This window comes from Sarcophilus harrisii, chromosome X (assembly GCF_902635505.1).
Source record: "Sarcophilus harrisii chromosome X, mSarHar1.11, whole genome shotgun sequence".
NCBI lineage: Eukaryota > Metazoa > Chordata > Mammalia > Dasyuromorphia > Dasyuridae > Sarcophilus > Sarcophilus harrisii.
In genome coordinates this window covers 56156982-56171521 of record NC_045432.1, presented here as the reverse complement: position 1 = coordinate 56171521, position 14540 = coordinate 56156982, and the positions used below count along the sequence as shown (strand labels likewise).

Below are 14540 nucleotides of genomic sequence, written 5' to 3'. Positions count from 1 at the left end.
TTAAATAAGAGCAACTCTTTAGTAAGAAGGAAGAAATAGTATGAGTATGTAATCTACTCATAATAAGTAATAGTATGAGGATATTTGCATTTTTCTCCCTTTTTGGTATGAGTTTGCATGAATTTATAATCCAGTAATAATGGCATTATGTGGTTACACTCCGAGAGCCATGAATGCTTATATCTGAAGCACTGACAAAGCTGTAATAGTGGGGCATTAGATCTTGCTTTCTTTTTTGTATAACAAATACATCAAATGCTCTACAGAAATTACTAAGTTTTGTTTAACTCTATCGAGATTCACTGGCTACAGTGAATAACCTTGTTGTTCGTTCAAGTGTTGTTTCACTGGCATTTTATATAGTTGCCGGAGAACCAAGACTATATAAACTGTTTTGCAAACTTAAAGGAAAAAAAAAGACATCTAACATGAACGAGTGAAAAAGCATTTATTAAGCACTTGCATTGGATCAAAAAAACAAATCACAGAAACAATCACTTTCATCAAAGAGAACAACAATGCGATAACATACCAAAAATTTAGCGATGCAGTCAAAGCAGTGCTGAGAGGAAAATGGGATAACACTAAATAGGTTCAATCAATAAGTGAAAGAGCAGATCAATGAATTAGACATAAAACTAAAATAACTAGAAAACTAATAAAATAAAAACCTTCGCCTAAACACCAAAATAAAAATCTTGAAAATCAAACAATAGACTAACAAAACCGAAAGCAAGAAAAAAAGATGAATAAATAGAACTAGGAACTGTTTAAGAAAAATAAACCATTAGCTAACCTATTTAAAAAGAAGAAGAAAATCAAACTTCCAACGACAAAAATGAAAAAGGTGAATTCACAACCAGTGAAGAAAACATAAAAGAAATTATGAGGAACTATTTTACCCAATTTTAAATGTTCCCAAAATATAGGGGACCACAAAATCCCCATTTCCGATGGACTCCACTCATGGAGGTTTATAGGATGAAAGAAAGCGAAACATCAAGAGGCAAGTTTTGCTCAGGTCACAAAATTGGCAAGAGTCAAAGCAGGAATTCGAATTCAAATTTTCTACTTCAGATCCAGTGTTCTACCTACCGTCCCACACAGAAAATGATAACACAGATGGTGGATATTTTGAAATAAGAAAGCAAAACTCAAAAAGTCCTAAAGGAAGGACAAGATTGGCTGCCCGGTGACTCAATCCCTAGGACTGTGGCAATCCGTGGTTGCTGTCCTAACTAGGACTCAGTTACCAAAAGGCTAACTTCCCTTAGGGCAAGGACCCTGTTTTACTTCTTTTAATTTTCTCAAGTCTCATTATCACCTACGGTACTTGGCAGAGCCGAAAAAAATCTGCCAATGTCCACAGCTGAAGAGGTAACAAGAAAAAAGATGAGATGGGGAGGAAAAAAACGATTTATGAAATCCTTGTTCCTTGCTCCCAGCTTGGAATGGGCTTCAGTCAATGTCAGTAAGAGAAGATGACAGAGAAAGAAACAGAAAGACAGAAACAGAGCTCGATCCTCGGACTCGGGATCCAGGCAGAGCGAAAACTTCGAGACGTCTTATTTCTGTGGGCAAGGAGACAAGGAATATACGCTCCCATGCACCCAGTAGCGTGCATGCCCTCCCTCTTTAAACCAGAATCTCCGAACAAGACGAGTGCCCCGCCGCCTCCTCTTTTTCGGGATCCTGCCCAAAGTACAAAGGGGTGCCCCTGAAGCAGAGGCGGCGGGGCAGGCGCCCCGCAAAGTGCCCGGAGGGGGTGGGGCACGGGCAGAACTCTGGCCCGGACAGGGGCTTCAGGAGTTAGTTCGCTGGGGGCGCGCTCGCGACGGGGTCCCCCTCCCCCCCATACAGCCCCCTACGTCAATCAGTAGGGCGCCACAGCCAGCCCAGGAGGGCGCACCTGCCCCCGCCCCAAGAGGCACGCCGGGCTTACCTAGCTTCACGTCCGCACCGCGCCCTAGCTCCAGCGCTGAAGGGGCGCGGCGACCGGCGGACGCGGTCCTGCCGCACACACCGGGAGAAGGAGGCGGCGGAGGCGGAGGAGGCGGAGGCGGCGGAGGCGGCGGAGGCGGCGGCGGCAGCAGCGGCTGCACCTCCAGCACCAACACCAACTCCCCTCCAGCTCCGGCTCCTCCTTCTCGTCCCACCTCCTCCTCCTCCTGCTTCTCCTCCTCCTCCTCCTCCTCCTCCTCCTCCTCCTCCCCTCCGGGCGCCGCGGCAGCCACTCACTCACCCCTCCCCAGGCTACTCGCACTTCCGGGTGATGCCCTGGCCGGAAGCGGGAAGGCCTGGGAAGAGGGAGATGGGTCACGTGGTCGGGGAGCTAGCGGAGTGAGGAAGGCGGGGGATGGCGCGGATCTCTCCCGCTCTCTACCGTTCCCAAGCGGAAACGCAGCCCACGGCTCCGGTAAAGTTTTTTGAATCCCATAACCCATATTAGGTAGATTACATAGATGATGAAGATGAAGATAGATACGTACATACATAGATTTCTAACTACATAGATAAGCTGGAAGAGACTCGACGCTTCTGGGCGCATGAGAGCTAGTCCTCGTACCCACAGATAGACAAAGGATAGATGGGTAGATGACTGATCAGACAGGTGAATGCGTAACTAGCATATATTAAGTACATTGTGCTAAGTACTTTGCATCTGTTCTCATGTGATTCTCATAACCACCCTGGGAGGTAGATGTTATCATTAGCCCCATTTTACAGATGATTGACTAAGATCTCTGAAAACAGTAGGAACATACACATCACACACACACACAATTTCTTATGGATTTCTCAAGGGTGTCTCTGAGCAAGAAACTCTTGCTAAATCATCATGCTTTAGAAAAAGGATGTCTGCAGTGTAACAGGAAGCCTTAGGCAGGAGGCTTCCTTACTCACTCTCTACATTTCTGAACAAAATTAGAGATACCTCAACATAGCCCACATTCAAGAAACAAGAGCCCAGCCTTAGAAAGCTCACACTTTGACAAAAAATGCCCCTGTGTATTCTAAAGTAGAAAAGTGAAGCAACTTGCTGCTATTGTTGTCTTTTATTCTTATAATGGGCCATTCCTCCTGTAGGAAAGAAAACGCTGATCTTGCCCCAGAACGGAGCTGGAATCCACATCCATAGTCCTTCCTCCCTCCCCTTATATAGAACAAAGAAGTTGGTTCTCCAGGATGGAGATTGGTCCTTAACTAGACTTCTGTGTTTCTGTAATGTAGTTGATATTATAAACAGTGGCGTGTGTAGTAAACAGACACCTGGCCTATAAGCCAAGAAAATCTGCTTTCAGATTCTACTTCTGAGGCGACACTAAGCAAATCACCTTACTCTTTAGTATTCTAGTCTACACAACTCTCAGAGTTTTAAGGGTATCTCATCTGCCTCAGTGGGTGACTTTCCTCCTCCAGGATTTCCCCCTCTCATTGAAATCACAGCTCTACTCCCTATATTTATAGACATATGGTGCAAATTCAGCCACAGCTCGTAAGTCTTCACATATTTCCCTGAAGTTCTCCTGGTCTTTTTTTTTTTTTTTTTTTTTTTTTTGCTGAGGCAATCGGGTTTAAGTGACTTGCCCAAAGTCACACCCAGCTAGGAAGTATTAAGTGTCTAGTCATCATTTTTAAAGCATTACTATTCCATTACATTCATACAAGATATTTTGTTCAGTGATTCCCCAAATGGTGGTCATCCGTTATATTTCCTTTTTTCCCCACAGAAAAATCCGGACATTTTTCATCTCCTTGGAGCAAATCTCTAGGATTGGAACTCAAGGCTCAAACATAGGAAACCATTTCATAATTTTTCTGGGACGTGAGGTTGGAACATTGTTTAAATCCTGGAAATTTTTCAGAAAGCACTCTCATCTCCTTTCAGAGCCAATAGACTTGGCCTCTTTCCAGCCATCATCTCCATCTCCTAGCCACTCTGGTTTTCTTCAAGTGTCAGCCAAAGGCCCAGCTTCTGAAAGAACATCTTCCCTCTGAAATAACTCCTGATTTATCTAGCCTATATTTAGTTTATATGTAGCCATTTCCATATTAAATACCTCACTCTCTCCTCCCAATTTGATTATGAGCTCCTTTAAGGAATGTACCGAAATGGATTTATATTCTCTGTAATCTATAGCACTTAGCACAGTGTCTGGCACATAGTAGGCATTTAATGAATGCTTTTTGGGTGCAGTGGGAAGAGCACTGGGTGAGGAATCAGGAAGACATCTTCCTGAGTTCAAATGTAGTCTCAGACACTTAGCTGTGTGACCTTAGGCAAGTCACTTAATGCCATTTGCTTCAGTTTCCCATCTGGAAAATGAGCTGGAGAAGAGCATGACAAACCGCTTAATATCTTTGCCAAGAAAACCTTCAATAGGGTCACAAAGAGATATGACTGGAAAATGACTGAACAGTGGAACCTTTTAGCAAGGCATCTATCCATCAGAATGCTTCTTTGACTAAGCTCACAAAGGAGAGTGATCTGGAAAAATATCTTAGTAGAAGAGTCCTCAGTCCTTCCACTTCAGTGTTCTAAGAATATCATCCCCAGCTTCAAAGCCCTAGCTTCTTATCTAGCAATCAGATACCACCTAGGTCATATCCCTTGTTGCACACCTCATGATTTTGCTTAAGAAGTAAAGTGTCCTGCTTCCTGGCCACTTTATGTTTCTTTTCAGCAACTCGTTTTCAGTTTCTGACCTGAAAATGTTTGTCAAGTCTCTGTTAAAGAAACAAGATGTAAATTCTCAAAAATTAATAGATAACTCATGTTTCTGTAGCATTTGAAGGGTGCCTAAATATTTGAGACCCAATTACCTTTTGACACCAGCAGTATAAGTACCATCCCTATTTTAGAGATATACCATGCTCATTATTCTTCAAATGATTAAGGACAACAGCCAACCAGTTCCCAGATAATGGATTAATTTCATTTCAGAGCGAAAATATAGAGAAATTCAGTAATACTTCATTGATTCTTAAAATACTTCATATCCCTTGATTTCTAAGAAGTCTTTTCCAAAGGGTTTATGCCCTTCATATTCGTTTATCTAGCAGATCTCTCTATACTTACTAGAAAAAAAAATTTTTTAATGGAAGATAAAAATTAAAGGAAAAGCATGTTATTTGTATGATATATATGCCAGGAGAGTTCAACTCTTGAAAAAGTGATTGTTCTTGTAGCACAAGGGTCAGTGATGGTTTTCAGACAGAAAAACCCTTAAAGAAAGGGTAAACCTGACCTCAGGAACCCCTCAAACTTTAGAATTAGTGACAGTCTCAAGGTGACAAGAAACGATCTTTTTATTTCTTGGGAGATCTGAAGGGTGAAAACAAACAAAAAACCCTTGACCCCAAGTATGATCAAGTTCATGAAATACGGCTTTCTACCATTAGAATAGCATGATGTTTAAGACTATAGCTTAGGGGGGGATCTTATTTTTCAACTCTAATAGTTATATTGCAAGTTCTCACCTTACTTTTCGGTGTGTATAACATTTCACATTTCTATAATACTTTAAGGTTTAAAAAGTGCTTCTATCACAATCTTGGGAAACAAGTAGTTCCTATTTTATAGATGAGGAAACAAAGGTCTGAGTGGTTAACTTGCAGATTCAACCATGGACCCAACTCATACTCAATAAACTCAAATGGTTTCCTTTCACCTCCAAGTTCAAATCCAAACTCCTGTTTAAAGCCCTCTATGACCTATCCTCCTTCCCACCTTTTCCTGTCTTCTTACACTTTACAAATACCCTTCTGACCACCATGGATTCTTTAGCCCAGTAACATCGGCCTCCATGCTGTTCCATGAACAAGGTATTCCATAACTTGGCTCTGGGCATTTTCTTTACTGTCCTCTATGCCTAAAACGCTCTCCCTTCTCACCCCTGCCTTCCAATTTCCTCATCTTCAACTGCCAACTAAAATCCCACCTTTAAAAATAAATTTTTTTTTAAACTTTTATGTTGAAGTCTGAATCCTATGTCTTCCTCCCTCATCCATTGAGAAAGTAAGAAATGTCATTTTGACTATACACGTGAAATCATACAAAACACAAAAATCCCATCTTCTATAGGAAAAGACTTCTTAATTTTTTTCTACTCATAACCAATTTTTTTCGGAGAAATTTTTACTCAACCCCAGGTATATAGACATATAAAATAGGTATATAAATCAAACATTTACTGATAAATCAACCTCTCTACTCCCACATTCAGTTATGGGGTCACAGCCCACAGTTAAAGAAACTTCCTAAGTTTCTTAAGAAACCTTTCCTAATCCCTCTAAGCTTCAGTCAGAAAGACTGGAATTCCAATACCACCTCAGACAATTATTAGCTGTGTGAACAGTCATTTAACCTGTCAGACAGTTTGCTCAATTATAAAATGGGTATAAAAATAAGACATCTCCAGGGATGATTGTGAGGATAAAGTAACATTTGTAAGGCACTTAGCACAGTACCTAACAAACACCTAATAGTTCCCTATTATAAATATAGTTTATGCTTTGAAGAATGAGAACATGGAACAGTTTGGCTAGAAGGTAGATTGCAAAGGTGAATAAAATGACACAAATGTTAAGGTAGGCTGGATCCAATTTAGCAAAGGGTTTTAAATGAGGCTCGATTGGTCCTACCTAGAATATCCTAGAACGGTCCTTCTGAACTTAGGAACTTCCTCAACTGAGAGTGTAAGGTGGAAACTAAGACTTTTCCAGTTAATGAACAAACCTCAAAAAACTATTTCCTCACTTTTCAAAATGAGGAAAACATGCCACAGGTAATTCTTGAGAGTTTGGGAAAGACTTAAAAAGAGAATGAATGCACTAAAATAAACTATTGGTTTTTGCCAACTATTTGCATTTCCTTGTGATGTAGCTTCAGTGAATAAGACTAAAATGAGTTACTACTTTATACTTTCTTGGCTAAGCTACCACCTTTCTATTCACATTTTAGTTCTCTAGCAATTTTAGCTAATATTAATATTTTAAGTGCTATTTCTTCCAAATGATCTCAAAAAATCCTAAATTTTAAAACTAAGTACTTTAGAGATCATCAATCCTCATTTTACAGAGGAAGACTAAGGCCCATTATGGCCAAGACAACTATTGTACAACTAGTGTCCTGATCGGCAATTGAATCTGCAGGGCCTTTTTACACCAAATTTTTACTTCCAGATACATACCATTTCTGGAGTGACAGTAAGCATTATTTTCCAGACTGAAAAGAGAAAATGATGTACAGACACTTCAGCCAATATCCTGCCTTAAAAACAGACTACCAATCTGCTTTGGTTTCAATGAAATTTTATTTTGCACATCAAGCACATTTTTTAAACACTTAGCAAAGCACATAACATATACCCCCCCCTTCCCCAGTGTTGCATTATCTAGCAAAAGCCAAGTTATGATAAGATGGACAATTTTGATTACATAAAATCTAAGTTCTGGCACAACCAATGCAGAGAAAATCAGAAGGGAACTGGGAAATTTTTGCATCAAGTTTCTCTAATAAGATACACAGGGAATTTATTCAGATTAATAAGACCAAGAGCCATTCCCCAATTGATAAATGGTCAAAGTATACAAAAATGCAGTTTTCAAAGAAATCCAAGCTATCAATACACATATGAAAAAATTATACCTCACAACTATCAGGTTACAAAAGTTGACCAAAAGTTAAGACAAATGCCAGAGGGGCTTTGGGAAAATGGATACAGTAATGTACAATTGGTGGAACTGTGAACTGGCCCAGCCATTATAGAAATTAACTTGGAACGATGTGAAAAGTTAGTAAACTGCACATATCCTTTGGCCCAGCACTATCCCTACTAAGACTTTATCCTCAAAGAGATCAAAGGAAAAAGGAAAATGACCCATATGAATAAAAATATTCATAACACTTTTTCCTGATGACAAAGAACTGGGAAGAAAGGAAACACCCATCACTTGAGGAATGGCTTAACAAAGCATGCCAATAACAATGTCATAGAATACTACTGCACTATAGAAAATGGAGATGTTTTCAGAGAAACATGGGAAGACTTATGAGCTAATGCAGAATGAAGTGAGCAGATCAAGTTATACAATAACATCAAGAATTTTAAAAGACCAAAGAACTCTGATGAATATAGTGATCAACCAGTTTCAATGGACTCAATGAAACACAATACCCACCTCCTTGAAAAAACAGGTAACGGATTCAGGTTGCATATCCACACTTTTTTGGACATGATCAATCCAAAAATTTGTTTCACTCGATTATACATATTTATTACAAGAGTTTTCTTTTCCAATGGGGGTGGGATAGAAGACAATTATCATTATCAAGTGTCACGGTTACAAATGTTTTCATTTTTAAATGACAATGTAAGACATTTACATGAACACAGCCATAAAAATCTAGATTCTAACTAGTAAACACATCATTTTCACCTAAGTATTTGAAGCGCTTTCTGAAGGAGGGATTAGAGAAATTCTGATTAGCCCCAAAGGGCAGAATTAGGGATGGAAGTCATAAAAGAAGCAAATTTAGCTTTGATCTGGGAGAAACAGTGGATTCTCCCCTTACTGTGGTCTACAAGCAGAGACTAGATGACTATGTCAGATATGGGTTGAACAGGATGGAGACACTTTCTCACCAATTCTATGAACTCTTGAAGTAGACATCTTTCCCTATAGGCTCCATAGCACCTTGACTTATTAAACAGAAGATAAAGTAGGAAGTGAATGGCAATTGGGTGGCTACCTTGACATCAAATTCTTGGAAGCTCGGGTAACATGGGATTTAGCTTTGTGAACTCGCTGCTACTTCTCAATTATTTAAGTTAAAAGTACAGCAAGTTAGCTTTTCTGTGGTATCCAAATTTTCAATTGCTGCGAAGGGGAAAAGCTAATGTAGAAATGCAACAGTGCTCCTTAATATTAATACTAATACATTCACAAGACCATTAAGCTACTTGGAGCACAGGCTTTTTTTAATATGGGAAATGAGCAAGATCTACACAACAAAGATTTCAAATGCATTTTATTACATGAATAATGCCACGTTACAGTAGATGACAGACTACCTTTAACTTCTTATTATAATTCTGGAATAATCAATCCAGAATGACGCCAGCTTTGCTGAAAAGGAATTTCTCCTTTACTGGCTTCTCCAGTCTTTTGGGACGACTCTGCCAACAGGGGACAGGTTCCATTCGATTCCAATCTGTGTTGCTGCCTATAAGATTAAAAAGTCTCTCAGTTATACACTGGCAAACATCAGACAGGTCTCCCCAGCCAATTTGCTTTATAATTCCCTTGTAAAGGAAAGGAAAATTCAGGCTTCTTTAATTTAATCAAGAGTGTACATACATGGAAACTGCTCATTCAGTTTCCCAGATCCCACATTTCTGTATTGGATACTTTTTCTCTCAAAATTTTATTTTCCACAGTCACATCATAGCTAGTCAATCATGTCCCATATCCAGAAGCTTCTGACTCTTTTCTTCATTGGTCAGAACCGCAAATAATCAACTCTTAGTTACTTACAGTCTCTGGTAAATATAAGAGGTAAGCACTCTCATCTAATAGCAAGTTCCCTTTCATCCCACATTTCCCTTAGCAATAATTCTGTACTAAGAGGGGGATGCAATGGTACTTACGTATGCCCAAATGGCAAGACAGAAAGTGGCTCCACTTAGCAATATTGGGGTGCCATACTTATCATGAAAATTAGGCAGCCTGTCCTGATGGTTCTGCCTTTCAACAGTTTGCTGAAAGCTGCGAACTAAAAACAAAACAAAAAAGCATATCAGTTTTCAGGAAATCAGGGCAAACTTGATCGTTATCAGTAATAATCATGAAGGGCAAGTATATGGCTTTATGGTACTGTATACCTCATGTTTCCTTAAAGTTAAAATATAAAAAAAGCAAAAAACAAAGTAGGAAGGGAGATAAACAGAATCACAGAATGACCACACTATGGAGAAATTCACCCAGACCCAAAATAAAAGACTCACTTTTTCCTCAAATAAGACTGTAGGATCATAGATCTAGAACCTAGAAGGGACTTCAGATCATTTAGTTCAATATCCTCATTTTAAAGATGAGAAAATGAGGCCCAGGTAAGTTAAGTGATCTGCCAAATGTCACACAGGTATTAAGTCCAGAGGAAGAATATGAACCCAGGCCCTGAACTCAATGCTCTTCTCACAAGTGATGGCATTGCCTCCAAATAGTGTGAAATCAGGTTTAAATTTATAGGGACATCTAGTAGAACAAATTAAGTTCTCAATTTTTCACTCCTTCAGAAGCATGCATAAAATGTTTGTGTTACTTTATGCAGTGTGAACTAAAATGTTCTCAAAGGCTACATACCAAATCAGGATCCAGACTTAGCATCTGGGTGTCAAAAGTTATTAGGATTTAAGCTACTAATTGGTAGTCAAGGATGAGTAAGCTGTGGAGGGGAATATGGTGTTCTGCATATGTGTATACACCAATTAATAGTAACTGAATTGATTTTTCCTCAACTCCAAGACATTGAGGTCTCCCCAGTTCCAAGGCCACTATGATGTATCATCTGAAAAAATATGTTAATATGCTACAATGAGAGATATATCATCAAACTATGAGATGCAAGGGCAAATAAATTCAAACTCCCACCATGTGTACAACACCTATATAAATTAAAAAAAAAAAAATTCTTTGAACAGAACCTATTTCCCCATATTTGGAGCATTCTATTCCCGAATGTTAAGCGATGGTTTATTGATCCTTTGTCATGGAATTTAAGCGATAGAAATGGCAGCACTATGTAGTGGAATCAGAAGACTTGGACTCAGATTCCTCCCTTTGACCTTGGGCAAAGCACTTAACCCTAGAGGCCTCATGTAAAATGAGGGGATTTCTAAATGTATGATCCTGTATAAACCTGGGGGGAAAGGAGAGAAGAGAGAAAGAGAGAAAGAAAAAAAAAAACACACACACAAAAAAGGCCTAGCCCTTTCCTACTCTAAAACTAACTCTCATATTGTTACCCCCTCCCAGCTAGGATGTGATACTACTGCACTATCACCACATAATAACATGCATAAATTTCTTTAGGCCTTTTCCCAAATTATTTCCCCCCAGCTCTCTATTTCTTGAATTCAGCTACGCTTTAAAACATGCTCTATGGGTGGCATAAAATTTAAAAGTTAAATTTACTGTACTAACCTCTTGAGGTTAGTGGCAGCGAGGCACTGGCCTGGGAGTTGTGCTGTGTGAGGTCCTTGGGGACCTCCCCTCTCTGGGCCTCTGTTTCCCCATCTGTAAAATGAGGGGGTTGGACTAGATCAGGTGTCAAACTCTCAATCAATATAACTCCCGAGTGCGGCCAAACCAGATTCAAATGTAATTGGGAAATGTTTCACAAAATAAAATTTTAATACACTGTAGATAATATTTGGCCGGCCGGGATCCATTTCTAATCGAGTTTGACACCACTGGACTAGATCATCTCCAAGGCCACTTCCAGTTCTAACAAACATACGATTATTCTTAAAACATGTAAAGTTATGAGATCCAGCCATGGTCTCCATATGCTAATGATGAAATAGCACCGGGATGATCTCGATATAATTAGTCCAGGTTGTCCACATGACCCCATGAGACCCATCTCCTTCCCTTCCTCCTAGCAAGTAAACAGGAAGAGAATTTTATTTAAAAGATGATTAAACATTAAGATTTCATTTCTTTGAACAGCTTAAATATCCATCTCTCTTGATACATATCTCCATATATATATATATGCATATATAACGACATATATATATATATACATCAAACCTTGACCATGAGCCACCCTGCAAAGCGCATATAAATTGGCTAAAAGGGGAAAGGGGGGGCAAAGGAAACTCATCCTTTTAAACTCCACCCCCCTCAGACCCCAGAGAGCTTTCATCTTATTTTCTTAGTCTCCAATTGGCCCCTCTTTTAACTCTAGCTCTTTTATGTGTAGTCTTATCAGAATTAGAAAGCTCCAGGAAAAAAAGGAGTTTCTTGTTTTGTTATATCCCCAGCGCTTAGCACAGTGGCTGGCACACACAATGAGTTTAAAAGCTTCATTCATTCATTCATTCGAAATCTTCCTGGAAAGACTAAAAATATTGGCTACAAAAAACTTCACAATATCACAGACTCTTTCCTGATAAGAGATGTAACCTTCCTAATAGAGCTTTAGACCTCTCTAAAGATAGGCATTTCTTCTCAGGCAGGTGGAGGGAGGGGGTTCGGGGAGAGGGGCGGTGGTGCTCTGCATAGATCATGTGACTTCTCAGTCTAGCGCATTGCAGGGGTATGAATTCGGGCTTCCATTGTGACAAAGGTGGGCTGAGCCAGATCTTTAGTAGCCATCTTAGAAGCTGCCTTTAGGTTCCATGACAATCAATAATACAAGCATACTCCCTCAACCCAACCCAACCCCGCCCACTGCTGCAAAAAAAGAAAAAAAAGGTTAGATCGAGTAACATTGAAACACAATGCTCAAGGTCATACTGTCTTGGTCAAATTAGGGACAGAAAACAGGTCTTTAACCACTCTAAAGGTCAATCTCGAACGCAATACACATTTTAACCCATGCTAGTCGAAATGGACCAGGTCTTTGACAATGGCAAGGGGGGGGTGGGGGAGCAGTAGGGTAGGAGATGGAAGGAAAGTTTTTGGGGGGGGGGGGCAGCCTTTCACATACAGAGAAATAATTCTGGCAAGCGCAATTAATCCCTTATGCCCTAGGGGAGAATTGAAGGTACCCTTGACAAATAAAGCAAGAGGATGCTAAGAGAGTGATCATCCTTCCCTTCCAAGTCAGAGACCCTAGCAAAGGCATTGGGGATGGGGGGCGGGGGGGAGAGTCGGGCTGGGGGAAGGCAAGTGCCCATCCCGGAATTTTAGGAGGGGGCATGCAGCACCCCAATGGTCCCTCCGAGGGCTTTTACCAAGCAAGGTCACCAGGTCAGCAAGAGAGCTGGCTAGGTTTCCTTTTCCATCAGGGCATGGAATGACAGCTCCTCGGAGAGGGGAGAAACCGAACGGGGTTAAAAGGGAAACGCTAGGGACATGAGGACCTCCTCCCCCTCAAGCTTGTCGGACAGCACTGTTCGCAAACCGAGGCGAAGGGTACTGTCCAAAGAACTAAGAAACCCTGAGGAAGGAGAACAAAAGGAGTCAAGGTTATCTGAAGGTTCAGCTTGTCTTTTCGAGAGATAATCGGTCTACGAGAGAAAGGAAATTTGCTTACCCGAGAAGCGGCTCAAGGCCCTCCTAAACAGAGGGAACATCGCCAAAAGAGCAAGAAGAAACCACAAGGGACTCAGGTTGTCGACAGCGCGCCAAGCGCGTTGCTTCGCCCTTGCAAGAAGTCAAGAGAAGCAAAATGGCCGTCTGCGGCGCATACTAAAGGGGAAAAGTAACTCCCGCGATACCTGTGATTTCTCGTCGGAACTGCAGTACTTTTTACCGCAGAGGCAGTGAGAAATGACATATGGGAAATGTAGTTTAAGAAACGAGCAGCGACGACAAAAAAGACTGTTAATCGTGAATTCAACCAATGAAGCTCCTCTGAACTTCAGATATTAAGGCGGGGGCGGAAGCGGGGGCCGGGTATCGTTAGGGACGATAAGAAATTCTATTCCTAGGCAAAAAAACGTGATCTGCACCCTGAGTCTCATCAGGAATTTTTCGTAGAGCCCTTTTCCCTTTTCAATGATGTAATCAAATAGATTTTACCGCAGTGCGGTCAGACTATAGGTGGCGTCTCTGCTTTCCCAAGATGGGCTGCTCTGGCTTCCGCATGGGGACGTGGGGTCGAGTCCCATTTCTGACCCTGCAGCTTGTTTTGTTTTGCTCTTCCTTCTAATTTTTTGATAATTCAGGGTTATTTTCGTTCTTTCTTCTGTCTCATCTTGCTCGTTACACTAATATTATGTATCAATACTCATTTTTTATATGGCTCTGAACCAAAAAAGTGGACAACCCTAACATTATATCTAAATTCTTGTAATGTGAGAGGACGGGTGTGAAGAAGATACAGGCATATTATTCCCCATAAAATCACTAGATAAAACTAGATACACAGTAAGCACAAAAGAAACACGGTAGGTACAAAAGAAAGGAAAGTCTCTGACCTTCTTCAACCCTCAAGGCATGGGCTTCCTAATTTAGATAGCAAAAATCAACTGGCACGCTTTTCTTACTTTGGGGACAGTTGAATTAACTGTTGATAGAACCCGAAACATAATTTTGTGGGAGCGTTGGGATGGAAAGGAAGATCTTGAGCCTCAAATTCATTTTTCCAGCAACCATTTTTAAAAAGGAGGGGACGAAAGCTTTGATTATGTAACCTGCATGATTTAAGACTTGCAAAGTGCTGCTTTACAGGGTCTAGAAATTAATTGGCTGGCAAATAAACAAGATGAATAAAAAGAAAAGCTTTCTCTTTTTATTTCTTCTCTCTCTCTACCCCCTTCTCTTACTGTCTGTCCTTTCCAACCTCTGGCCACCCCCCACAC

The 14540-nt window shown here is 40.6% G+C and overlaps 2 protein-coding genes across 3 annotated transcripts in view; both read right to left on the bottom strand.

The window, feature by feature from the left end:
* The window catches only part of ATP7A (ATPase copper transporting alpha), a 119199-nt gene extending 117022 nt beyond the window's left edge, over positions 1-2177 (bottom strand). The window contains exon 1 of the mRNA XM_031944667.1: positions 1943-2177. The gene's annotated coding sequence lies outside the window, so the exon portion shown is untranslated. The remainder of the gene's footprint in view (positions 1-1942) is intronic.
* Positions 2178-7297: 5120 nt separating this feature from the next.
* On the bottom strand, positions 7298-13428 carry LOC100932664 (cytochrome c oxidase subunit 7B, mitochondrial). Of its 2 annotated transcripts, XM_003774890.4 has the most exons (4): positions 13271-13428; positions 11209-11301; positions 9654-9778; positions 7298-9229 (listed from the first exon to the last, which is right to left on the bottom strand). In XM_003774890.4, the coding sequence occupies exons 1-4, from the start codon at positions 13308-13310 to the stop codon at positions 9152-9154; spliced, it is 336 nt and encodes a 111-aa protein (XP_003774938.1). In that variant the 5' UTR covers positions 13311-13428; the 3' UTR covers positions 7298-9151. The 2 variants fall into 2 exon arrangements, with proteins under 2 accessions (XP_003774938.1, XP_012408794.1); XM_012553340.3 differs by lacking the exon at positions 11209-11301 and having other exon boundaries at positions 13271-13424.
* Between the last annotated feature and the right edge of the window lie 1112 nt (positions 13429-14540).